General features: G+C 41.0%; 1 protein-coding gene across 1 annotated transcript; it reads right to left on the bottom strand.

Annotated features, from left to right (window-relative positions):
- Window positions 1-515: 515 nt before the first annotated feature.
- gas2l1 (growth arrest-specific 2 like 1) lies at window positions 516-27,933 on the bottom strand. The gene is made up of 5 exons (XM_081610661.1): window positions 26,638-27,933; window positions 16,538-16,645; window positions 10,716-10,812; window positions 7,825-8,146; window positions 516-5,720 (listed from the first exon to the last, which is right to left on the bottom strand). Exons 1-5 carry the CDS (start codon window positions 27,340-27,342, stop codon window positions 3,758-3,760), a joined length of 3,195 nt encoding a protein of 1,064 aa, XP_081466787.1. The 5' UTR covers window positions 27,343-27,933; the 3' UTR covers window positions 516-3,757.

Raw genomic sequence — 27,933 nt, 5'->3', positions numbered from 1 at the left:
ATAGTCCTACTTAGCCTAAATATTGAAGTCATTGCTGTAGAATATCACACATTTATCATTGAAACCTGACAGAATATTCTGCCACAAAACAATTAGCTGTTCAGCTTTTGTTATTTTTTACAATGGTCTGATTTTGAAATTGGGATCAAACTATTTTAAATTTTTCAATGGAAAACAAATCTTGAAGGCGCTAATAAGCATGAGCTCACATTTTAAAACAGTTGATTTTTGGAATATATAAAGCCTACTTTACAGATAGTTTGATTAAATCCATTCTTATTTGACTAATCTCCAGATAAATTAAACATGGTTTAATGGATTAAAGCTTTGACAATAAGCTCAAGCTAAGACACTAAAATAAATGATTAAAAAAAATAGAATATAGCTAATTATATCAAATAAAAATGTCAAAAAAACAAATATAATGAACACTCGTGGAGTTTACATAGAATCATGATATCTAAATAAATATGTGTAATTATTTTTAATTAAATGAGATAAAACAGGCAAAACAATTTCAGAAGAAAAGTGTTTATTACAAGAACAACTTGAAAGCATTTTAAGAATTAGAAGGAAAAAAAACTTATTTCAGTATCGCTTTTGTGTACTTACATAGTACACAAGATCAAGCAATCTGTACATCTTTCTTCATTCATTTATTTATTTTTTGGTAAAATGGCATTACATCACAAACATTCAGATTTCACCGATTTAGATTAAAGACAAGTGAGAGTCTGAGAGTCTCATGACATTTTAAAACGGTGTGCACAAAAAGCAGGCTTTTTAAACTTAAATAATAAGTTATGAATGTCAACAATTTTTTCATGCTTTCTTGATGTCACAGCTTATGTAGCTGGTAGATTTAGACTACCAGTAAAATTGATATTTAAACGCATCAAAACAAATTTGAAATTCAACAAATTAAAACATAGATAACAAGTTAGATAATAAGTTTATACAAGTAAAAACCTATGGCTCCAACAAGACTGACGCAGACTAAATTATTTAAGGCTATGTGCATCTTCAAAAGTTAAAAACTAAGCCAAATATTCATTTTTAAAAGGGTTGTTCCATTTTCGTAGGTGGCAATATTTCAACAGATTTCCTCACGTTGCTGGATTCTCCAAACCCCGTTCACCTTCAGTCCACTGGACACAGAGGTCATCTGAGCCCAGTCAGAGCTGACGCCATAAATAAATAAATTAGATCAACATCCTTTCCTTCTTTACTCCAACTCTATACATATTACCATACCATATGTACATACATACATGCACACAATCTCTACACTTTCTTTTTAGCCCATTCACTTACAGTGTGCTGCAAAAACATGCATATATTCCACATTTATTCACACTAAAACCCTCAATATACGATGTTTTGAAGTCTCAGCAAAAACTTTTATACTTTCAAATTCATTTGACAAAATTTGCACCTCTTGATTACATAAAACAGTACTGTAGTTGTTTCTGGAGTCTGGTGTCCTGTACCGATGCAACAGCAGCTTGAAAACAAAAGAAAACCTCCATATCCAGTTACACCATCAATTATTCAAGCCCTTTGCAGACGCTCAAGTTAGCGCCTTGCGTCAATGTTTCCATTGGGTCATTCCATTCTTACTGGTTCTAATTAGCGCCAGATCATGACAATATAAGCATGTGCAGGAAAAAAATACAACAAATGTCTCTTTTAGCCACTAGATGTCACCACCAGCTTGTTTAATTGCCACCACAGTCAGGATGGAATACGTTAGGATTTCCCATGGAGTGTAACTTTACATCAAATTTAATGTACAATTAAAGTAGCCAATGTTCTTCAATTTTTTTTTAAAAACATTCACATTAAATACTTTCAATTTATTTCACAATAAACAGTAAATTATGGTACTATAGTGTTACCGAATTCAAGCTACAAAAACATTCAAAAATAAATTCATGACAAACAAAACATTTAAGGCAAAGGGAGTTGTCAAGGCATTTTCCAACACCATATATGAATTGCATAGCTAAGGCAAGATGGGCCTTATTACAGCAACGTATGTACATTAAAACTGTATATTCCATGCCTTGTATTTACAAAAACACCCACCCAGCATGTATTTACACATTCATTCTCGTCAGCGTGCGATTCCTGCTGCTCACACATATTAAACGCTGAACACCAGAGTGCTGTTTGGTCAAAGAAGGAGCTCTCAACTTTTCCGTTTCAGTGACAATGACGCACTTAACACAAATCTCTTTATATTTTTCATAATTTATCCATTTAAAAGTATAAATTAAAAGCATATTCTGCATTAAAATAACCAAATTAGACAGAAATTGAGAATTAAATAAATATTATTAACCTTGACTATGATGACTGAATTAGTTGGTGATTTATGCATCACGAGGTCAGCTGCATCTATGTTGTTGAGTATGCACGTTACACAATGAGTAAAATGTATGTATTTATCTACTAAACCTCATATTAACATCAGCAATGTGCAGAATCCTACAGCTTTAGTACCAGTATTCTGACTACTAAAGTAAACTGAGAGACGATGACCAACTGCAAAAGAAAAAGGTCCATTTGGCCGTTGGTTTAGTGTTAGTGCAGTTTTATAAAGCTGAAGCTTCAAATACATGGCACTTAACCATGCCCGCCCTGTGGTGCAGCACATGGCAGCACATATGTCCTTTCTATCTCTGGATGTCAACTGTGAGAATGTGTGCAGCTAGGAGAGAAAAAAAAACTATGATTGGCAAAAACAGCCCCATGCAAACAATGTCATAATAAAAATAAAGACCATTACTTTGGTAATAAAGATTTGGCTTGAGTGCAAAAAAAGCAAAATGGACCCCAACAGGAAAACAACGGAGATACGCCAAGAAATACGCTAGTGACCGAAATCAGATGATTTACAGCTTGACCAGCCCGGGTGAACGCAGACAGGTTATCAAACTATAGGCACTAAAAGCATTAATAAGTCGAGTTAAACCGTAGGGCTAGAGCTAAAGTTACTGACTATAGAGGACTCAAACTTAAAATAATTTACAAAACTCTTTCTTACAGAGCCGTGTTGGCTGCTAATGCTATTCCCAAAAACTAGACCTCGGCAGCTGCTGGTCATGTCGCTCATTTTGAAATTTTGAAGTTTGGGTCATTTTGTGCAAAAAGTCTAAATTACAGAAACGAGTCTTCCGCATCAGGATGTCAATCTATACCTGGCTTGATGATCTTTTGGCATATTGGCAAAAAGAAAAAATTACTCAGAGCTTACTTCAGTGGATACTAGGAAGGCTAAACATCAAATAGTAAAGCTGCTCATTTTCACACATTTGAGTTTTTAACCTCTGTCTGCCATGGAAAATGTCGGTTCTAGAAATGATGCCTGCCTTTAGGAAATACTCAAGTTAGTGTTAGCATCTAAAGTCTACACCAACAATGTTACTAATAATAATAGAGACAGTCATTAGCTTGTTAAAATGTGTGTTTTACATTAATAAAACCCTGTTTTACAGCAACTGTTGTATTTTTAACATTACCTTTTAGAGTACTTGAAATACCAACTTCTCATGATAAACAAAAATTAGTATTGGCAGGTCAAAGCTTTCTAAAATTCAGAAATCAGACATCAGCCACAATTCTTTTATCGGTGTGTCTTTAAAAAAAAAAAATCCTTAATGAAAAGTTGTTTAACATGCAGTGACAACAGTTTTTAGCCCAAACGTAAGTCTTTTTTTCAATTACACAGTAGTCAAAGAGCCTGCTGCAGCAGTCAGTTTTGTGCTATAGCTTCAGTGTCTAGGCTTCCCTGTGCAGCGTAGGAGCAGTCTTTGTTGCCTACAGCTGGAGAGTGAGACTGAGGATGGATTATGTCTGTGAAGTTCTGGTGCAAGTTCTTGCATGAAGCAGGATGGGCGGTCTTACGTGACAGCGGCGGCGTATTGCAAGGGGACAGAGTTTTGTTAGTGTGAACATTTTTGTGTCTGACAGGTGTGGGGATTCGTGAGGGCGTGTTCTGCAGCCTGTCATCAGTACGAGGCCTTAACTTTACACCCGGTTTGTGCTCGGAGATCGGAACTTCATTGCTTTGTCCATTTTCCCCATTGGTTATTTTTAAGGATGTTGGAGGAGACCCGGAGCGGGATTCACTCAAGCTAAAGGACATTGAGGAGTTTTCACTTGAGGAGTCCTGGAAAGAGCAGTCCTCAGATGGTGCAAGGGGTACGGGTGATAGATGACCCTCTGGAGGCAGAGGGTCATCATTTTCAAGATCATATGGTAGATTAGGCAGGTGATTTTCTAGGGGAACGTCTCCTTCTGTCACTGAGCTCAAGTCAAGTGGACATTTTTGACCTGAGAGCCCACCTGTAGTAGAACACCCATGTTCTCCATTCATATTCCTGCTGTCTATAGCAGGTTGGGAGGGGATATGGTTCATTAGCTCATCGGACTTGGAATCTCTAAGGCCAGGCAAAGAAGCTGGAGCTTCCCTTTTCTCTACTAAGCTAGAAATTGCGGGGAGTTTCTTGAGACCCCCTTTCCAGTCCCCCCAGTGTTCACGCTCAAGTTCTCCAAGATTTTGTCCATAAAGTATATTTAAAGGGTCCTCTGGTGGGAAGTGTTGGAGGTTAGTCCTCTTGGATTGCTTGAGGTAAGGCAGGCTTCCGATCTTTGCACCCACATTTAGGGAAGAAGTGGAGGAGTTAGAGGAAGAAGAAGCAGAATCAGACAGAGCAGGCTCAGTGAGTGCATGTGCTGCCTGCAGCGTTGCTCTTCCTACAGCCTTACCAGTAAAATTCCCCTTGACCTGCTGGGAATTGGACAGAAACTCAGCCTCGAAGCTGCGATAGAGGTCCTGTTCTATCTGAGGGTCAAATGGCGGCAGCATTTGGTATCCTAACCCAGGCCCATCCTCTCTAGCCTCCTGGTTCTCCACGTGAGAAATGTTTTTAGGCTGGCCTTGAACAGCTGATTGAGGAGCCTGTGAGAGTCGAGAGGAGCGGGTAGCACAGTTGTTAGAGTTACGAGGAGATGAGTGTGGTGGACGTCGCCCTCCGGAGGTGACAGGGGGTAGTAGCTTGCCTTTTCCTGTGGATGGTGAGCGGGGCACTTGGGGTCTGGGAGTAGTGACAGTCTTCTTGACAGGGCTGCTGTTGTTGCTTTGGACTCCTTTGACTGGCGAGTTGTTGCATGAGAATTGCTGCTTCTTACTGAAAGCAACGCCCCCCCTGGGAGAGGACGGGGCTACCTGCTTAGGCAGATCTGCTTGTCTTTCTGGAGGTGGGCGCTGGGAAGTCCGAGGAGAGGAACAGTGTGCAGGGCTGCTATCACTTGACAAGGTGCTGCTTGTTAACTTACTCTGGCTGTGAGAACGAGGAACATGGAGCCTCCTCGGACCATCATTTCCAACAGAGCGCCCTCTGTCTGTTCGAGACGTCCGTGTACCATCAGAAGATCCTGTTGGTGGGTTGGGTTTTAGTGCTGGTGGAAGCGAAGAACGCTCCCGCGACTGGCTGCGTGCACGGGGCGTCGAGGAACGTGTGGATGGGGTTTGACTGCCTGCTCCTGCTCTCTCAATCATATGCTTTCCTTCCTTGCGGTTGACAAGCAGTACCACTTGTTCACCAGAGCGCCGTGAAGGGCCACCGAGTGACTGCCGCCCGCCTCCTCCTTTAGAGGAGGCTGTAGAAGAGTCACTATCTCCGGAGAGACGTCTTGTCAACGTTTCTTTATTCCTGCATGCATAGCAGACAGTGATTAAAAATAAAGTAACACCTAAAATCCATTACCTTTCTATCTCAACATTCAGTCATTTACTTACACAGTGCCTCACATGCAACTTCCCATTGTGATATCCTACAACCAATAATGTCTTTGTAGGGTTATTGCACAACGTATTTTACTGAGAGTAAAATAGATTGTAAAGTGCCATAACTGAACAGCGCTGTTCAAATATGTTCAAATCTTGAGATTGAAGTGCCAAACTTTTGAGATTTTTATGTGTAAAAGTAACCATGTTTCAAATTATTTCCACTTGAAATTCATTGTAAAGTTTGTGTTGTTCAGTCATAAAAATCTAAAGTTCTTACAGTAAAATTTGTGGTCATCTCATGACAGATTTTCAAAATGTTCAAGGGTGGTGAAGACTTTTGTAAGGCACTGTATTTCAATATTCGAGGAAAAAATATGAAACTTCTGGCACAGCTCTTAGAACACCAATATGTTTTTTTCCCCCCTTCACTTTATGATGTGGCGTGCATCGAGCTGCACCGCACACAGTTTATCTGACGCCAGGCTCATGTGTGTCTTGCAACAGAGAGCAGTGGCAGCGAGGGGGGATTACAAGGAAGACGAGAGCATCTGGGGGCAGGATTAGAAGTCTCACAGATTTTCGAGCCTAACGCATACCACTGGCCTTTCTACAAACAGAAACCACTTTGTTGTCACATACCTAGAGGACTGTCGGGTTTATCAGCTTACTACTCACATTCTCTGGAGGAGAAACTAAGATAGACACACACAGACCTGATTGAACAGAGGTGGTGATATTTAAATTGATTGAAAATTGCAACTGTGCAGTTGCACTGTACCATCTAATGCTGACTAACCTTTAATGCAGCCAGTTTATAAAAATCAGACACTGTTTTCATGTGCAGGGCTTGAAACAGAGAGCAGTGATCAAACAATAGAGTTATCCCTATCGATCTAAGTGTTTGCCAGCTTTTATGATGATATTCCCAGTGAAAAAGAGACTGTATTGTCTTATAGTTTTATACGTTCAATAATTGAAAAAAGATGTGAGTACAATTATCAACAAGTAGTATCAAAACAAAGTGCATGCCAGCATTGCCATTGATTTGATCAAACTACCAAACTGATACTCTGCATTGGCGAATAACATTCTTCAACAGCTGTGACTATGAGACATCATAATCATAATTGTTTGCAAAGGTATTTGAAAATGCAGCAAAGTGCAATCAGTCCTCCTCTGTCCCCACATATTTGCCCAGGAGGGACGTCTGTAAAGTCAATGACTCAGATTTTCTTAGATGGAAAACTTTTTTAACACTTTGCATTAACAACTCAATTTCATTTTTTATTTTTATTTTTTTATTACCAAAATCAAATTTGACTGCATTTGAATCTGAATCCGTCAAGTATTGTCAAAAGAGGATCTCGATCATCTATGGAGAGTTAATTGAATCCCTTGTTGCAGTGACTGAACCCTAAACGATCTAAAAGAAGACAGATGAGACACACACAGGCTTGGAGCCAGTTAGATTTTACTAACTGTCCAAATCTCTGACACAGTTAAACTCTGGTTTACTGGGAAAGACCAATCCAATTTTCTTTATCTTATTGTCTTTACAATCTATTGAACTATGTATAATAATCTGAACTTTATGGTTAGTATTTTGCTAAGAGGGAAGTGCAGCACATCAGAGAATGTGGTTTCCGTCTACCAAGAAAAAAAAAGAAAAATTCAGCATCTCATCATGTTTTCCCTATGATAATTATATGAATGAAAGTGGAGGGGAGGAAAAAAAAGTGAAGTTACTTTTACAAAATGTTGTCTACCTTCTGTCCACAAGAGGGCGCTGCAGGGTGATGCAGAGGCGGATTTATGGACGCAATGTCACTTGAGATTAGATAAATCTGCTCTGGTCTAATCTGTGGTTTCCTGGCATGTTTATTCACTGTATGCAAGTCTCGCTCTCTGCGCGCCCATCTGTGTACACCACAGAGTGGGCAGCAGAAGCTGAGCATGCTCAGTGAGGACACCTGTAAGACCCCGTATCGGACTTATCTGCACACCTGCACAGCGGCGAAGATGCTCACCTGAGAGGATTAAAGTGGCGCGGCTCCGAGCGATCTCTTTGCGCCTTAGGGAGCAGAGTTCGAGCTCCAGCGGCGTCCACCTCCGTACGGACACAGGGGTTTTGGGATCGACCAGGTCGTGTGGAGGAAGAGGAGGAGGAAGAGGATACACTTGGAGCAGAGAGAGGCTCCAAGGAGCGCCTGTCGTTGGGTTTGTAAGTCGAAATGCCCTCGTTCCTCCAGTGTGGACCTGGGCTGGTGGAGCGGGAGGAGTGGGCACTGGAGGACTTGCTCTGGGCTCCCTGGCTTTGACCACTTGCTTTAGCCTGGTGGTAGCGGTGAGCTGAGTGGGAAGACACATTAAACGTTAAGCCAACAGTGACCAAGAGCTTATACGATTAAGTCTGTGGTCAGGAAATGTACCACATCACATTGAGACCCGAGAAACAGTTGATGAAATGAAGTTGCTGTTTGACACAGATGAGCTGCTGATAAACTAGTCAGTAAAAGCAGTTTGACAAGTCCAACAAGATAGCAGGACAAACAATCGTTCCGTTGCTTCTTGTGGTTAAGGGCATAACAGTAGGTGTCAGCTACAGAGATACTGATCCTTTGACTATTTAGCAGTGTTTTGGCTTAAGATGGTAGGCCTCACCCACCAGTGTTATGTACATACTTTGCAATTCACTGCCTCAAGTAACATTTTATAATTATGACAAGTAAGAAGCTTAAAAGAACAAAATGTAATACTGCATGGTTAAAATGTTATAACCACACAATAATGTATATAAACTGTTGGAAACAAATCACCCTGCATTTTTGTATGCCTTTTCTGCATTCTCAATTTCACTTATAGGTTTTTTCTAAAATTACTTGGATCTTATAAATGCAGGTCCTTTTCATAGGCAAGTGACGTATTTCACTGTATTCCAGTGCAAATTCTCACAGTGTGGCAAACCCATTCCTGTTATTTTTCTTTTTGGACTTGTTTACCGGTGTCCTAATTAGTTGATGAGGTGTTTTATTATGTGCATCCTCTAGCGTTACAAAACATTTCCAGCCCCTCTGGAGCTTTTGGAGTGCTGGCCACATTTTACATGATCGGAGCTCTTTGACTATTATTCTTTGCTGATTCAAATAGCTGAACTAGTTTCTTTGTAAGATGTCAAGATCTGCTGTAGCCGGCTATAAAAAAAAACCAACATACATTTGATTTAGGTGTGATGCATCAGAGAAACATTCAAAACATGCAGGAAGCTGGGATTTTAGGAGTGACTTTGGGTATTGTTTCGCTGTATCAACAACATTGCTGGGTTACCGCTTACGCTCTCTTCTCTCCAGCTCAATCCACAGCTTTTCTAGTGATTTTATGTCTGAGAACTGAGATGGCTATGAAGACAGACTGAAGATTGAGTTTGAGTCTATTGATTTTGATTAATTTTAAAAGATATATGCTTTGCAGAATCCAACAAATTTGGTTTAAAATGTTTGTTTAGCATAATGTATGCTCTTGCAGTCTAACAAAAAGACCTAGAGCATTGCAGATCTTCCACCATACAGCGGACATGAGGTGATTTTCCACATATTAATCATTCTTTAATTTACACCAGAACAAACTAAAATGTTTCAACCAACAATAACCAACTTTTATATACATTTTGTGTGCATCAAATAAAAATACACAACTTTGTTTTTTTTCTGTCTGAAGTGAAAACAGACCAAACATGTCTTGCTTTAGGTCAGATAGAAATACCAAAATTATTTCTATTTGCTAAATTCTCCAGTGATGCATTTAGCTCTTGTCATTCCTCTCTCTGTAATTACTGGATCATTTAGCTAATAGGAATAACGCTGGTAACTCTAACTAACCTAAAACAAGAGAAGTTTGATCTAATTTAACTTCAGGCAGCGTGACAAAATGTGTATATGTAAACTTCTGGTTGCTATAGAGGCTTGGTGGCTGCAGCTATCAGAGGTTCTCTGAAAACTACAGTTTTTACCTCTCGTACCGTCCTTTTCACTTTGCGTGGTGGAAAAATAAATATGGGTCCTCGCCCAATCGCATGGACCAGAGGCAAAGAGAAACAGGCCATATTTATCCTCCAGGGTCACAAAACGTTAAGGATTACAAATCAAGCGTGTGCAACATAAAAAAAAAAAAAAAAAGTTTTGATATAAAAAAGGATTTAGTTAAATGTATTTCAAAGGGAGTGTAAGAAATAAAAACAATATTGGCATCAATAACTTTGTCAGTATTTACTGTAATGGACTTCCCCCCCCTTACTAAATACATTTATTCAAACTAAAGTCAGAAGTTTCAGTTTCTGTAATAAAAGACTGTTTACAAGCTTTTCCAACATGCTTTATTCAGGTTATTCTCTTTATATTCTTGAACGTCTAAAGTATTTCACAGTTTTACCATTTGTCAGAGTAGTTTTTTTGTGCAACTAGTAAACTAGATTTTTAGAAAAACCTTTACTGTTTTACTTCTAAGACTTCTAAAGGCTGCTTTAAAAGCTTGTGTGCTTTGTGGTGAAAAACGTTGGTGAATGATAGGGTTGGCATGACTCACGTTGCACATGTGCATTATGGGTTAGTGTGGGCAGTGGAGTGACTGCATATTTTAAATGGCAGTTTTGTAGCATTTCCCAAACCTACATGTTCTCTTTTTTATTTTTTAATCAGGATGTAATTGCAGACAAGGTTCAATGTGACGCAGACCGGCTAAACGACCCCAGGTGTCTGAGTCAGCAAAACTGAAACAGTGGGATTAATGCGATGAAAAAAGTTTATCCAACATCTCTGACATTTTACAGTTAGGCCTACAACCTCACGAGTTTTACTAATGATGCAACACATAAAAAATAAAACTGTTTTGTAAGGGCCAAAAGGAGAGCAGGAAGTGACCTCACCGAACGCAGCGCAGCGACACGGATCATGCTTGTCCAAATAGTGCTCCAACGTGTCCCAGCCCCCTCCGACACGCACCATCACATGAGTCCGGAGGACCTGAGGGATGGGAAGAGAAAACAAGGCTTCAATAGATGAAGGGAATGGAACAGACATGCACATTCAAACACAAATAAACCTGATTGAACACAAAAACTCCATTGATATGGAAATTTTACAAGCCGGGGCCGCTTGCTGAAGGCAGGCAGGCAGAATCTCAGCGTTACATAAAGTCTGGATTCCCCCCTCCTCTCACTTCCCCTCCACTCCTTCCTCCGCACCTCCCCCCCCTCCCCCCCCCACTGCTGCCATTTAAAGGGTTGTTTATGATTAAACAAAGTAAAGCAGCATAATAAAAGAAACAAAAACACGGCATATTCTCCATTTGGGATTTCTACAGGATGATTTTGCACTGTATTAAGTTTCTTCTGCTGTCCTCTTGTCTCCCCAACAGAGATTTTGTTTTTCAGGAGCAATTAAAAAAAAGGGGGATTCGGGATAAGCTAAGAGAGGAGGGTTTGGCGTGTGTGTCACTTTCCCCTCCCTTACACACTTCTGAGCACACACCCACAACATCAGGCCGAGAAGCCTCTCTCCCTCCAGGCAGAGGCCGCCTTTGTTGAAGCCGTGCATTTCCCTTGATGTGACAGCTCTGTGGATGCAGCCCGCCGCTCCCTCGGGTTGTGTAACAGTCTGTCTGCCACATGTTTCAAAGGTTGCTCCCACCCCCACCCCCTGCCGAATGCGAGGGCATCCAAGGCAATCCATACTGTCAAATCTGAGTGAGCTGGCACGGATTTATTTAATTTGCATTCACCCATGTGGCTCTGCATCTTATCAGCATGACTGTGGTCAAAAAGAGAAGTCCGACAACAGATGAACTCTACAGTCTGACTTGTGTGACTTTGTTTCCTCTGCCTCGGTGCCCTTCTACATGAAATCCATCAAAACAGCTCATCTGCTTATCTCTGTCAAAGCAGTTGCTATAAACTGCTTGCTCACCACTGCTCTGACCTCCTGCCAGTAACAGGTTTACTCTCTGTGTGATGCTGTGTGACCACCACGAGCCCGCAGCGCAAAGCCAGTTACACGTGGTCCGAAACACGCCATCATATTTTAAGCATCTCTGCCGTCAGACATCAGCTAAAGAAGATTTGTGTTCTTTCTCACTCATGCATATTTGTTTTATGTTTGAATATGTCCATATAACTTGTTTGTTGTTATTTTATCACAGTGAGTGGCTGTGATAACAGTACCAGCAGCTGGGAATACAAGGCTTCAGTGAAGAGCAAAAGCCTTTAATATTGTTGTCATTTTGCAGGAGACTAAATCACTGTGCTGTGGATGAATTAGTCATTAACAGAGAAGTAGTAGTAAATGATAAAATATTAAAAGAGGCCAGACCTTGCAAAAGTATTTATACACCTTTAACCTTTCCAGAATTTACATCACCAACAAAATTTGAATGTGTTTCATTGGGAATTTAAGTGACAATCCAACCTAAAGAAGCATAATTGAGAAGTTGGAGGAAAATCTTTTATCTTTTACTGGTTTTTACAATTTTATTTTTATTTTTAACCCTAAGGAAAATTCAGACCAGCTAATTGCTCTAATAAGTCACTTAATTAGTAAACAGAGTCAGAAAAAAAAAATCCTGTCAGGCATCAGAGCTTGGTTAGAGAACAGTAGTGATATCCCTTTTCCTGATGGGAAAATAACAGTAAGGATCCACCTAAACATACGTCATGGTGAGAAAGGAAAAGCTGTTCAAAGTTAAAAAAAAAAAAAAAAACATGGACGAAGCAACGTACAGGCCCCTGTGTTTCCATTCAACAGAATATCTGTGACAAGACATAAAAGTTAAAGTTTAGAGACACTCTTCATCCAATCTGACTGATTTTGGGCTTTTTTAAAAAATTTTTTACAAAGATGATGATGATCCTGCAAGATATGCAGAAACAAAATACTTAACACTTTGGAGTTTGGGTTTGTAATACAAGAAAATGTGAATAAGTTTAAACTGTATTAATTCCTTCATTCATCATCACTGCGCTTCACTTGTCTCCTCAGGTAACGACTTTCTCCCTCTGATCATTATACATACATGATGCATTAGCATCACTGAAGAGTTCCCCCCCCCCCCGGCTGACTGCTTGTGAAGGAACCATGTTCCACTTCAAAACTGCAGCTCTGCTGCCTGCTGAGGTGGGGGGGGGGACTTCACGGGCTTTTTTAAGACCACAGAGACACAACCCCTGTTTCTATGGGAACAACAAACAGAGAGGCTTCTTGTCAGCTTTGCTGAGGCGTGTTCAACCACTGTCCCGATATTAAACTCGTGGTTCATTTCAGCTGTTGTTCTCAATGACTGGAGCCTCTCCTCCCTCTGAAAAGTAACCCACACCCTAAGGACAAAAACATCCCATTACCCACCACCCCTTCGCTCACAGGGTGATGTTTGCTTTCATGACTTCATCCCGCATCAGTGTGAGATCCTTGTCACAGCTTTAGTAGCTGAATAGGAGTCTGTAGGCTGCTTTTAAATCAGAGGAGAGGAATAAAGGAAGTGTGTTGGGTGCACTTGGAGCTTAGGCAAGTGCATATTCACTGTCATCCCCAGCGATGAATCAGCAGAAGGAGGAAACAGCATGAAGAGAGCCAGTCTGACAAGTCAGAGGCTCCGAGACATGAAAACAATCTCAAACCCCAACACCGTCTCAAGTATGACTCTTGAACTGAGAGGACTTCTTAAAGAGACAAACACAAAAAAAAAACAGTTCACAGAGCAACTTAAGAGTGATAAGATGTCAGGAAACACAAGGAGGAATGGGATTCTCCTCTTACCTTATGGTAAAATCACAGTGTTCAGCTGGTTTGTTCTTAAACACTCACAAATGATTGCCTTACTTTAAAAAAATAAAAAAATTTAAAAAAAAAACCTTAAAAATGAACCTATGCTGCATCAAATTCTGGATCTTTCTCCAAACATTATGTCAATACTGGATGTAGGCATGAAAAAAAAAAGGATGGAAAATCCTCTCTCTATGACATTTTAAAAAAAGCATCTTAGTCAAAAGGAAAGTCATTCATCAAGCGTTTTTACTCTCTGCAACTCCAAAGGTAAACTGCTGTCTAAAAAGAGACTAAATGTTTGAAAGGGAAAGAGACGAGCACCATAGAGGACAGGGAATTTTAAAATCAGTTTAATTCTGATGAAATAAGCTTTACCAGCAACATTTCAAGAAATGAATGGAAACAGCTTTTACTGAAACACACAAAAGTACAAAAGTAATAAAAGTGTTATGTGGAAAAAAAAGTTTGTCTTTTTTTTTATGCGAGTTATGTAAATATCGACTTTCACCTGTAGATGTTCTTTGAAACCTGTGTGTATTTTCTGTGATTTGGGATTTATTTTAAAGGTTTTATGCAAAACATCTTGGACTGATGTAGGCAAAACAAATTCATCACATGGACATAATTATACACTGAAACAAAAACTACAAATTTGCCTCATTTTGCCAACATTTTAAATGATCTCAGCATTTATGTATATTATCAGCAGAAGGAGAAATACTGGTGCAGATTACTGCATCTTATAAATTCAAAGGGTAAAACTGAATCTACTGTTTATGCTCTAACTACTTTCATACAGCTGTTTGTGTTAAGAGTTGCATACTGTAATTCAAAATAGAATGTAGTAGGTACAATACATTACAACCCATTGGACATTATATCAAAGGCAAAGACCAAATGGTGCCACCAGAAATGACAAATAATGCTAGAACTTGCAGCCAAAGAGTCTGATAGTGTAATTTAACTACATGGAAACTGGAAAACCATCCAAAGAGTCCATTAATCTGGCTCCGGTGCAGCCGAGGCAGGAGAGACCAAATCGATCTCTTCTGAACTGGCCTTCCTGTAATACGCCCAGAAGAACGATGAGGGTACATATCAACTCCCAAACTGGGAGAAACATGACAACAGTCCGGCAGTTTCAGCCAAGATAAGGAGAGCACAGGAAATTACCTAACGCTCTATTTGCGTCTGCATAGAAAAGGTTGCTTCCCGGGTGTGGGCCAGAGAAACGCAGCTTGTAAAAACTCTCATAAGACAAAGAAATCACAGAGCCGTTACATGAAAGCACTTTAAAGTGGTCCGAATTAACCAAGCAGCTGAGTTTTACACAGTATCTGTTGCTTCATTACCCTTGGAACAACACACGATGCCATATGCTGGCACCATACGGTTCCACTCAATTACTGAACCTCTTCGGTGCCAAATATAGCAGCAGAATGATTGTAGCTTACAGCATTTATGATCGGTGCTTTGGTTTTACCGTTTCATTTAGTTTCTGTCAGTGACTCAATTTCACTATGACAAAGTATTAGGGGCAGACAGCTGGAGGAAAAAAATGAGAAGGAAATCATTTTTTTTATTGTTTATTTGTTTTGTGATTAAATTTCAAATGTTGTATAAAAAAAGAGAGAGAAAGGCAAAGCAATGAGATAAAAACTGAAAATGTATAGCAACAACGAAGCCAAAAGGACGAGAAGAAAGTCAGAGTGACAAGCGAGAAAAATATCAAGAATAAAGTTGAAACACTGGAGCAAAGACCTGCAACAATCGCAGCATGTGTAAATGAGCTATCACTTTAGAACAGGATTTATTAACAAAGTATGTTCTCTTAAACACGGTGGATGCTAACTCTTAGTCAGGATGGACGCTGACTCGACGCTGACCCAACCTGCTTGGAGAGAACGTAGCAGTTTCAGGATTTTGCCATTTCTTTAAAATTTTATTTCCACTTTATTGTCAATATTTTCACTTAAACCACAAAACGTTTCTCTCATATTTCAACTTTACCCTTAAATCAAATTCCAACGTCATTCTCAAGATTTCACCTTTATTTTGCAAAAGAAGAGCGGGCCTAAAGTACATGACATACTTCTGATATCTGAAGCATGGCGACAGACAACGCATTCCCTTCCTAGCTATTTTGTGGGATTGAACAAAGTCACTTGAGGTTATCCAAGTTTTTTCTGAAGAGCAGAACTCTCAGATAGGCTCAGTTATGGTTGAAAATAATTTTTTTATTTCGACATTATAGTGCGTGTACAGACAAAGCTCCAATAAAGACACCTGCAAAAGTTACCTTGCACAATATTCGGTACAGTCATTATGATGAAATTCTTCATTGCGCCAGAAGAGAATACAAAGAAAGCAGTCATGAAGTTATTAATCTGCTACTGAAATACTGTCAAACTCCACTCATTTTCTTTACAGAAAAGACTAATAGGTTTTGAATAATAGAGTTCAAGTGATTGAATTTATCTGCGATTTTACCACTGATGACGATAAATATTTATGTACTGTATTTTCCGCACTATAAGGCGCACCTAAAAACCTTCAGTTTCCTCAAAAGCCGACAGTGCGCCTTATAATCCGGTGTGCCTTATATATAGAAAAATCTGCAAAAAATTAATCTTTCACTGGATGCCATTTATCATTTTTACCCGGCTGTCATCAAAAGGCAGGAATACACTTCTTTTTTTTTTAGTTTCCTCATTCGGCTTAGTGCAATCGTAGAAATTCAATCAAGTTTTAAAGTAAACATTTAATTGTTGAGTCATATCAAGAGAAGAACTCATCTGCTAACTATTTAGCAAAGCTTGTGAAACAAGCTAATGAAATATGTATTCAAAGTTACATATGTACTGCACATTCAAGTGCAAAAGTAAAACACAACGCAGTTTGATAAACAACAACTCCAATAGATCAGACCTACCCTGATGAAGATCAGCGCACTGGAGTCTCCTACTTTGTACTTCCCTTCCGACACTTTAATCATAGGAAACTGAGCTGGACAGGAACACTGGCCAAGGATTTCACGTACCTGATGAGAACAAAAAAGAAAAAAAAAAACACACACACACATTATTTTAACAATGACGACGACAACCAAAAAGGTGACACATATATGAGGGGGAAGCCTGACAGAGATGCCTTCCTGTTCTTTGAGGAGGTCATGTTTTAGTCATAATTATGTGTAACTGGGGATTAAAGCACTTGCTAGACAAGAGTGCAGCAGCATAACAATGACTCTCCTTCACAGTGTGAGAGATGAACAGTCTCTTGGCTGCCAGAGAGTTGGAGGATGTTGGAGAGTCATCGTCCTGCCAAATCTCCTCTCCAAGCACCTCCTCGGTGATAAAACACCGTGCTTGGCCGCCTTATCATAATAAAAGCTTCTCTCACCTAATCCTGTTACACAATTATGGTTTTTGAGCTCACCACAAAACATCTCAAAAGCACATTTCAGCGCTTAATAATGAACTCTCTCTCTCTCACTCTGAGCAGCTAATGACACATTCTCTGCTTGTGGCATCATGAACCTAAAGGGTTAAAAAAAAAAAAAAAAAAAAAAACAGCCCAGAGCACTGAGTGGTGGTGGAGATGATGATGAGGATGTAAGCAGGCCGGTTGTTGCCAGCTGGGATCTGAATCGGGAGTCAGAGCCGGCGCCCTTGCTGTGGTCGAAGGGGGTGCTTATTAGGCAACCAGGAGTCCAGACACAACTGCAGGGCGGAGTGAGATCAGCCCTCTGCTGCACATGCCGGAGCTCTGTCTGGATTGGACGGCCCGCATGTTTGCCTTGGCGTCTCTCTCTCAGACGAAGGCGTGTGCACACTTGTTGACGAGGAGGTAGAGAAAGTGGAGCACCAAAGGGGCGTAAAGCACAGGAGGACGGGATCAGTAGATGCCTCTTAACTTAGTGTGCAAGGACAACAGGGGAGGTGAGGTGCACTGAAATAATCAAATGACACGCTAGAAGAAGATTGCGGGTTGCGCGCTTTTAAACCCGAGATGTTTACAGCGCCTTTCATGAAGTACATCAGGCTTTAGGGATATACTTTGCTTCTGGCAAGTGGCACCTTGTTATTTTCTTTAAATGGCATCCTTCTTTTCATCCAATGCTAATTAAAGAGGGGCGACTCTAAGCACTAAGACTCTGCGTCTCACCTGCAGCTGCGTTCTCCGTTTCACCTGCTGCACCGAAGCCTCAGCTTACTGTTTCACTCTTTCATCCACTCTGCACATTTTTTTTAAGTCTCTTTGCTGGTTAATATGAGGATAAAGTTCATGCATCATATTTTAGCGTCAGAAAAAAAAATACAAATATTGAAAGTATGAAGCACAAATTGATCGAAATCAGTTTTTCCTTTGCTTTTCAAAGCACGTTAATATTCTTTAAAGGTAATTTTCTGAAACAAAAAAAAAACATGAAGGTAAACAAGTCAGGATGACAAATTTCTCCTACGAGCCTTAAAAAACTGTTTTGCTCCGTGTTTACATATTTAGTAAATACTACATCTAAAAAATGATTAAAAAATATATACTGATGTTAGTCAAGGCATTTATGGCGCATTTATCCCTGAAAAAATCCTCGCTATAGAGCTGGAAGCGTCTTTTAAGATCCAAATAAAATGTGAGGAAAAACTAACAGCAGACAGATTGACAGGGTGGTGAAACAGACAACACCTTTAGAATGACATTTTGTTACTGTAATGTTGAAAACCTACAGGAGCAAAGCATGAGCTGATTATATACACAAGTGTGTGACTTGGTGACAGGAACATGCTGATGCACATATGTGAACATCAGAGTAATGATGGTCAGAACAGGAGCAAAAATTCAATCTTTGTGAATACTGGCATCATTTTGGCGTTACGGGTGACTGTTCACCACAGTGATGAATTGCAGGAAGGTTCAGTTCACCAAGAGCGCCTTCAAATGGTTTTTACAATTCCAAGCCACTGACTGCTCTTAGACATTTCTCATGACTTTTCCTCATTGGAAACATCGCAATATAAATCTTCACGTTTTGAACCCAAATTCAAACTGCAGACATTCCTATCACTACTTTTTTCCTGGGTGTACTTGTACTCTGGGATGGTGGCGCAAACGTATAATGTCATCACTTTCAGCTGCTTTCTCAGCTGCCTTGTGCTTATTTTTATTTTATTTTTTTTCCCCCTTTCTCGTCATTTTACATATTTCCTTGTTTCTGTCATGGAAATGAATGTAACTATCAAACAACAGAACAGAAAACGTAGAGCTGTTAAAATTATTATATAGTACATACCATTTATTATTTTTGTTGTCGTTTTGCTTGGGCACTTTACTCTTTCTCTGCTACCCTTTCTATTATTCAGCTTCATAAAATGACCAGCCCATTTTGGAAAAACTGCGACCGGTGAGTTAATGGAAAGATTGCTATAACAACCGACACAAACACACACACAGCCCGGCTGTTCCTTTTTTTCACTGTGCAGTTAGTACTCACCTCAACTGAGGTCATGGGTTTTTTTTTAAGGGAGGAGCACCACGACTCACACATGAAGAACAGAGCAGGAAAATGAACAATAACGTCTCTGAATGATAATCCAATCAATAAACACTCTGACAGTTTAAGTGTTTATATTGTAGACAGTTTGGTGTGACGTGTGTGCAGCTTCCCATGTCTTCACCGTGTCAACAAGACTGGAAATACTGAAACTAAAACATAAATTCACACACACACAGACTGCAGATGGAGATGGAAGGGGAGGAGTGAGAAAAGGTCAGGCAGGAAAAATGCGGAAGTGAGCAGGAACGCTGAGAAAAACTACTGGAGGAATTACAGACCCAGATGACCCAGATGAGAAACAATTTCAGCAAGAGTTGCAGATGTTTGGGAGAGAAAAGCAAAGAGTGACTGAACATTAGATCGCACGCCCCCACTACGCTTTTCTTAGAACCTCCTGTTTCTATCTCAAGATAAGCAACGCGGACGTGTTTTCCCTAAGAACAGAAAGAGAAACGAGTTATGTTCTCTTTAAGCCGAGCCTCTGCATTTGTCCTCGGATTGTTTCAGGTATAATTAACATTCCTTTAAAAATGCCTCTGCTGAGATCGCGTCATATCTGCCCAGAGTGAGTCAACAATCTCCTAATTTTTTTTCCTTCCTGACCTGCAAACTTCTAAGGGCCCCTTCATGACAGAGATAGGCAGGCAGGTCCCTTGGGAAGAGCACAGGAAACAGGACAAGAGGAGATAAAAAGTTGTTTAGGTTTTACTATCCATTTTCTTTATTGATTCAAGTATAGATTATACATTTAACACTACCAGGAGGCCTTGAAAATAACATTATGGCCAAGCAAAGCGGTATTCTACAAAGTGTGTCTGCACTTAGAGGGCTTTGCAAATGTATTCCTGACCCTTGAACTTCTGAACTTTTTGTCACATTACAAACCCAAGCTCCAGTGTGTTATACTGGGATCTTATGCGATAGTCCATCCGAAGCTGTTTGCAGATGATGGGAGGATGGACTAATTAGAGGGAAATCCTAAGCTAAGGAAAAACTTTAGGAAATTTACTAGTAATCCTGATCTGTCATGCACTACTTTGTGTTTCGATCTATGACATAAAATCCCAATAAAATAAAAGTTTGTGGTTGTAATACAGAAGAATGTTACCAAAAATTAACGGGGCATTAATATGTTTGTAAAGCACTGTTTTACTGATGCAGAGTTCTTGCCTGGAAGTTCCTCACACTTTGGGAAGCTCATTTTCAGTTTTGCCCCTCGTGACTCATCTCAGGCCCAGGCGGTTTGCTGGAGCGCATTCATCAACATTAGGTGTGCTGGTCCACTCATTTTATTGGCTCGTTTTATGGGCTTTCTTCAGAGCACAAGTGCTGCTACACTCCAAACAATAAAGAACAAACATCACAACCCACTTCAAGTTTCCCTCTTTTTGTAGGATGATGTATTAAAAACCAGAGAACAGAGAATTTAAAGTTTTTGTTTTTTTTTTAGAAATGTAGAACAAGACTCTTCTTTCAGTTTATCTCTCCACGGCCTGAAGCCTGGATATTTTCCAGAAGAGGAAAAAAAACATAAGATAAGGAGAGAAAGAGGAGAGATTCAACCCGATGAGGGCACTTGCCTGGCAGAATAAAAATGTTTTTAATATGTACACCATTGTACATATCTAACTTTATTTCCCCTCACACAAACACACACAATAAACCAGAATTGCTCCAATCTGTAGCTCATAAATGCAACACGGTCTGCGCACAAATTAACTTTGTAACCAGCACGGGGTGCAGGGTGGTGCAAAATTACAGCATGAATGACAATAATGTTTTCTAATTATGTTAAAGCTGTAGCCTGAGGGATGGAGCTGAAGCACAGAGTTGGTGAGGTGTGTGTGCAACAGGCCCAACCAGCAGAGGAGTGACAGAAAAACAGATGGATGGACGCCTCTGGGTCACGTAGATCAGTTAAAACACTCACATGGGGAGGAGGAATAGATTGTACACATTGATAATGAGTTTAGAGGCCACGGCTATTTGTGCCTTTCTGTGCGATAACGATTCATTTTGCCATTAAAGCGTAATGAAGGTGGCCTAAACGGGAGAAGATCTAAGCCACTGGGTTTATTCGGGCATGCTTCACCTTTCGTATTACACTGCATTGGTCCATCACTTAAAAGTCCAATTAATACATTGAGGTTATGTGGTTGAAAAAGCTCAAGTGGTATGAATACTTTTTTAAGGCTCTGCAAATATGTCCATACTCTCGCCGACTAAGCAAAAAAAATTGAAGCAGCTCTCATCGAGGTTACAGACAGCAGCTGCTTAGCTAAGCAAGTCACAACAGGAGAAAAGATTGGCCCAACAAAAGTCGACGATAACCATTATCATCTCAAGGGGTTACTTGTAAACATACTATCCTAAGGTCTCTTTTCTTATCCAATCAGAAACTTCAGTATAAAATCTTCTCTGTTTCTTATCTTTTTTTAACAACCATCATGTTATGGGGACCTGAGAGGTGCCTGTTAGATAAACAATTACTTTATCTGAAAGAAGGCCTTCATGCAGCTTCATGATTTGTGTAGGTACTCCAGATAGCATGGCTAAAATGTAATCGTACCTGCTCCACGGCATACAAGGGATGATGCGGCAAGGGAAGTTATTCTCTGTAAATCGATACTTGTCTTCTGACAACATGACAAACGGCCCATCAGGTGCAGAAGAGATAACAGAAACTGAAAGGCATCGAGTGCTATAAGTGCATGCCTCTGTTGCAATCAAACAACAACGCAATCAATCAGATCAGGAAGTTAAATATCAGTCCAGAGTCTAACCCGTTTGCCGATATGTTTCGAAAGAGGCTCAGCAGCACTCTGCACTCATATTCATGGGAAACGTTGGGGGAATTCATGCTCAGCGTCCGTCTGAGATCAGGCTGTTGCGGAAAACACCTACTGAGTGATAGCTCATAATTGCTGAAAGAAGCCTGACCAGACAGACACTTGATTGAATGGCAACCATGCAAATGATCAGCTGATGGCATCAAACGCTCCAGTAAAGGCATAAAGTGGGTAATATGCAAAGTGAGGAGTCAGCCGTTTCCATCCACGGCCTGCTTCCCCGAACACAGAGAGGAGGCAAAGGAGCGACGGCTGCAGCACAGAAAAATCTTTAAAACGCTAAAGACAATGAGCGCATGTGACACTGAAGGCTGCCACGCTCCCTCAGCAAAGCATCTGAGTGTGGTCCAAAGCAAAGCGGGATGACCTACTTTCCCCCTCGCTCTCTCCACTGTAGCCCTGCCTCCCAAAGTAGCATCCACTGCAGTCAGGTTTAACAGAGTGTACAGTGAAGCCACTCTAGGCGCACTGTCTGTTGTCTGCACCCCTTTTTTTATTATTATTTTTTTTATTCCATGAATGCCCGGGTTGAGCCCAAAGCTTAATAGAAGCAGGGTCCGATAAGACAGATTCATTCTCTTCTCTGAATCACAAGGAGTCCTCGCTGAGAGATGGAGATGTCTGCTTTCGATTGCTTCCCCGCCAACCGCAGCTGCCTATTCCTTTCCTACCTTCAAGGACACCAACAAAACACACGGTCACACTCTGCGGTCTGGTGTCTCCGGGGTAGAGACGGGGTGGGGGAAGGGAGCGACGGCTCACGTATGAACTAAAGAAGGACTGAACGTGAAGCCTGAGGTGGGAAAAGATATGAACCAGTTTGCACGAGTGAGCAGGCAGAAGGAATGACGCTGACTGAAGAAATTCAATCAAATATATTGCATCCTTATTCTCTATAAACACTATCACTTTATATATATATATATATATATATATATATATATATATATATATATATATATATATATATATATATATATATATATATATATATATATATATATATATATGAGTAAGCAGCAGCAGATCAGAGGAGCAGATCAGAGGAAGACGTACAGGTGGTGAATGTTGACATGAGGGTGTGTAACAAGAAAAGTCAACAGCTAATCCTCATTGTATCCAGCAAGTAGTGGATGCGACACATCATCCGCCTACCGAGTCACCTGACCGTTGTATAGGTATTTTCAGAGTTAATTGCATTATTATTATTATATTGCATTATTTTATAAAACAAAAAACGACTCTATAATTACTGAGACGCTAAGAGGAAGCTCAATTTTAAGCTTTCTATCAATAAAACATTCTCAGTCTTCTTGAATAATCATATGGATTTCAATTATTTCCAAATCTTAAACAAACAGGAATACTCCGACTATGAAACCACAAATTAATTTATAAGAGTACAGTCATACACACCAGCATTTGAAATGACGCAGCATGTAGAATAGTCTGAGTAGCTAAAGAGCATCCACCCATCTTCTGCTTGTGTTTATTCTTGATGGGTTGCCGAGGAGAAGTTGAATTTCTTTAATGGTCAACTACACAGATCACCAGTCTATCACTGGGCAGCAACCATGCACACAAACCTGAGGAGAATTAGTTACAAAAGTAACTAATTAACTGATCTGTGTTTGTAATCACACATTTATCTGAATTGTGGGAAAATACCGCAGCACTTGGGAAGAATCCACACTGGTACGCCAAGCACCTGCACACTGCGAGCAGAAAGGGCATGGCCAGGATTTGAACCCAGGACCTCCTTGCTGCTGGGAGTCAGTGCAGCTGAAGTGGCCTTGGAGTGAAAGGCTTCACACAGGTCAACAGCGCAGCTCACATTTTCTGCTTGAAATTTAAACTGGATTCATGGGATTATTCATGATGTACTGCACGTGATGTAAACAATGATTTAGCTGTTATGTCCTCACTAAGATATGAAAACCAGGCTGAGGGTTTGGAGCATAGCCATCTGCAGAGACATCTTTGATACAATCCAATCTAAAGTGAAAAGCATGTAATAAAATAGGACTGTGCATGACTAGCAGAGCAGTTGTGGGGTTTGTTTTACATTTGGAACGGGTAAGTCATTTAGTTTACATAATGAGACCATTACAGTAGATATGCTAAATAGTCAAATTAAATTGCAGGAAAAAGTGAGACAAATAGCAGCTGTAAAGATTAAATAAATATCTCAACTTAAAAATACCCTTGATAATACTCAGCTACATAAATCCGTCAGCCTCCTATCCAACAACAGTTCATTGTTTGTTTTTGTTTAGTTTTTTTTTTTTGTTTTAAGTGACTTATTTTAATCACTTCTCTCTGTTTTTTGCAGCTACAATGCAGTTTTCAAAGAGGAAGAGGACTGAATTCTCAGACAGATAACCGAGAGGGATGCTTTCAATATCAGTCAGAAGCTCTGCAGTCCCAGTGTCTCTCTTTCTCTGACACATGACACTGTGACGGCTTAGGGGCAGAGGGACTGTGACTGAAAAGGAAAAGACGGGCATATGCATCAGCGGCGTTCCTTCTAAACGTTCTGTCCCAAAATGCGCTGGCTTGTATAATCCTCAGTCATATGAGCGAAGAGTGTGTGAACTCGGATGCTAGACAAGTACAGAGAACATCCTCCTGCTATTTCTGTCTGCAGAGGTCACAAAAAGAAAGAAAAAAAAAAAGCGCTCCACTCTGCTGTCTGAAAAGCGTGAGTGTGCCCGGCGTCTGCCGTCTCCTCTCCTGCTGCCCCGTTGGCTCTCAGATCATCGATGTCAAAGACGGGCATTGTTCCTCTCATCAGCATGAAAATATTAACTCCACCACTATTCTTGTAGCCCTGCCAAAGCATGTGTTCTGCCTCATTGGCTTTGCTCTGGTCTGCTGAGGTCCAGCAACTTCTAATAAAGATCAACCAAACAAGGCTGGAGTAAAACAACATTTGGTGGCTGCTGCAGAGAGCTAATTGTGGCATCAGTGTTATGTTAATTATTATTAGTAGCCAAGCTGACTGATAAGAGACTCAAAAAGTCTTTGTTTTTTTTTAAAGTCATTCGTGAGGAAGAGCAATCATTTGTGGGTGATGGGGGTTTTCTGACCGCTTGGTTGAAAAAGATTTAAAAAATATGTGCACAGTCACTCACACTACAGGAAACCTACAAACTTGAAAAGACACTTTCAGAAAGACACTTGCACACATTTCTTATGCATTACTCTGGGAGAAATCAGGATTCCCAACAGCTGCTAAAATACGGGAACAAAATACGCTGGATTACATTTACTTTGAGCCAAGGCTAAAGGGAGAGTTGTTGTGGGAAAGTGTGTTCTTATGTCCTGGGGGAAAGCTTAAACATGTTTTGGCCCTTAAACATGTGAGCAGAGAAATCATCACAAGTTATAAAGCAGATATGACACGTTTAGTTTGCCTGTGGGCAAACATACAGGTGCATCTCATTAAGTTAGAATATCGTTGAGAAGTTAGTTTATTTTAGCTATTTCATTTCTGGAGGAAAATAGATTTCAGCTTCATTACACAGAATGATACATTTCCAGTGTTTACTTTGGTTTATTTTGATTATTTTTATTTTTTTTAATAATAAAAGCACATTTAGCTTCTCAGAAAATTATAAACCCAATATAAAAACATACATGTACAAGTACCCAACCAAGTACTGAGTTTATGCTACATACACTCAGTGCCTGGTTGGGCTTCCTTTTGCATGAATTACTGCATTAATGAGGCCGTGGCATGGAGCTCAGCCTGCGGTTCTGCTGAGGTGCTCAGGAAGCCCAGGTTGCTTTCATAGCAGCTTCCAGCTTGTCTCAATTGTTGGCTCAGGTGTTTCTTATTCTCCTGCTGACAACAATCCGCATATTACCTGTGTGGTTCAGGTCAGGAAAGCATGAAGTTCCTTAAAATGTCTTGGTAAATGGCTGGGAACACATTAGACTTCATGAAAACTCATTGGACCTGTTCAGCAGATGACATGACTCCCAAAACCATGGCCCACCGTGGAAACTGCCCACTAAACGCTTACCTGTTGCTTGTGCAGCTTATTCTCCCACACATTTTCCCTCCACTCAATTTTACAATATGCTTGGATATGCAACGACAGTGACAGAGCAGGCACACCTTATTCAGTCCTCAACTCGGTTGTCCCCAGTTCAATTCCTGGCCCTGGGTCATTTTCTGCGAGTCTTCTTCTCTCTCTGCCCTCTTTCCTGTCCATCTACTGTTGAATCAATGCCACATTTGCCTCAAAATCCTCTAAAAAAAAAAGCTTGGATACAGCAGCCAGCTTCTTTATCAATGACCTTCTGTGGTTTACCCTCTATGTGGATGGCGTCAGTGGCTGTATTCTGGAAAACTGTCGAGTCAGCAATCTTCCTTTGCTTGTGTAGGTCATTTTTTTGTTTTAGAAGTTGTTGGTTTTATTGGTCTTATGCATGGTAATGACTTTCTAACAAATTGAATGTTGTCTGAAAGCCATAAATCATCAAGGATATGATATAACTGCGTAATTAATCTACAGGCTTAACTTTTCAATGATGCTACAATTTACTTGAATCCACCTTTAGTGAGTATAGCATCAGAAAACAACAATGTTAAGAAACTTCATGTTTTCATCAACAACTCACCAGTTCATCCAGGTTTCGCATGTCGCATAAAACTCTCTTCTGCGGCCAGACGTACGGCTCCGGCTCCGGTTCCTCCTCATCCTCCACACTGTGACAGCTCTCCTTCCGACTGTAACACCTGCTCGGTGAGCTCATCTCTTCGGCCTGCTCGGCTCCCTCGGCCCGCAGGCTCTCCTGATCCCGGATCTCCTCTTCGATCTCCTCCTCCAGCTGGATCAGCATGGGCGCAAGCATGCCAAACTTGGACCCCCGCCGCGCCACCTCCAGGAGACACAGGATGAAATTCTTCTCGTTGCATCTCTCCACCAGGTCGTTGGTCTCAAACATGAGGACGTCCTTGATCCAGAGCTCCTGCCTGCACCAGGTGATGAAGTTGGAGACATTATCCCTCGCCAGGAACGAGCCGGGGATCACGTTTCGTGACTGGAAGACCACATCCTTCGACGGCACCTTCATGGACTTCGCAGCCTCCGGGTTCTCCGACTGGAATTCCTGCGCTGCGCGGTTCACGGTGTTGGCGTGCCGACACAGGGCGCAGCCCGTCTCCAGCGCATCCATGAACGTGTCCGCAGTGACGTCCAGGTCGTAGAGGGTCTTCAGCCATTCAGCCAGGTCCTCCTTCATGGCATACAGGTATTCTTCACTGGATTTAAAGGGCCGGATGCTCTTGGAGGCGGCGGACTGAATGTTGCTCTGATCAGCCATATTGTCGAAATATGTATCAATAAAGTCTTACTTGATCATCCCCGACGGTCTCATTGCAGAACTGCACTCCGAAGCCTCAGCCACAAAACAAAGCGCAAAGACCGTTTTGACGCACCCATGCCGATTTGCATGTGCGGTTCTGAACTGAAGCTAATTGAAGCCAGGCTTTGTGTTGTCAGGAGCATATCGGGATGCGGGGCTGCCGTGGCGCATGGATGCGTTTTCCGGATGTCTGCGAAACCCGCTTCCTCTACGGAGCGCATCGCAGGGTTCCGAGGAGTGGGAGCGGAAAAAATGGTTCGGTCCTTGCCCGCCGACGCTCACCCCGATCCCCGGTTAATCCACCCGACGGCCGGCGGTTCCTGTCGGCCACACACTTCCACGTGTCGCCATGTCTGTCGGAGGCCCACCAGCTCCTCGTCGGGAGAAATCACGACCACTGAGCAGCTCACAGTCCACAGCTCATTTCCCTGCAAATAGGCTCAGCCCATGTCGCACCGCCTCTTGCGCTGAATATGTTGACCTGCTGCGGCTTAAACCAGCAGAGCGACTCGGAGGCACATCCCATTATGAGGGATAAACGCTGGAAGA

This window comes from Poecilia reticulata, chromosome 9 (genome assembly GCF_904066995.2).
Source record: "Poecilia reticulata chromosome 9, P_reticulata-male-v2, whole genome shotgun sequence".
Taxonomy (NCBI): domain Eukaryota; kingdom Metazoa; phylum Chordata; class Actinopteri; order Cyprinodontiformes; family Poeciliidae; genus Poecilia; species Poecilia reticulata.
This window is presented reverse-complemented; position numbering and strand designations above follow the sequence as displayed.

Coding starts and splice junctions, on each gene's coding strand:
- gas2l1 (XM_081610661.1), bottom strand. CDS start 27,342: ATGGCTGATCAGAGCAACATTCAGTCCGCCGCCTCCAAGAGCATCCGG. Junction 10,813..16,537: donor GTGCGCTGATCTTCATCAGG/GTAGGTCTGATC, acceptor CCCATCCCTCAG/GTCCTCCGGACTCATGTGAT. Junction 5,721..7,824: donor CGCCACTTTAATCCTCTCAG/GTGAGCATCTTC, acceptor CTATGCATGCAG/GAATAAAGAAACGTTGACAA.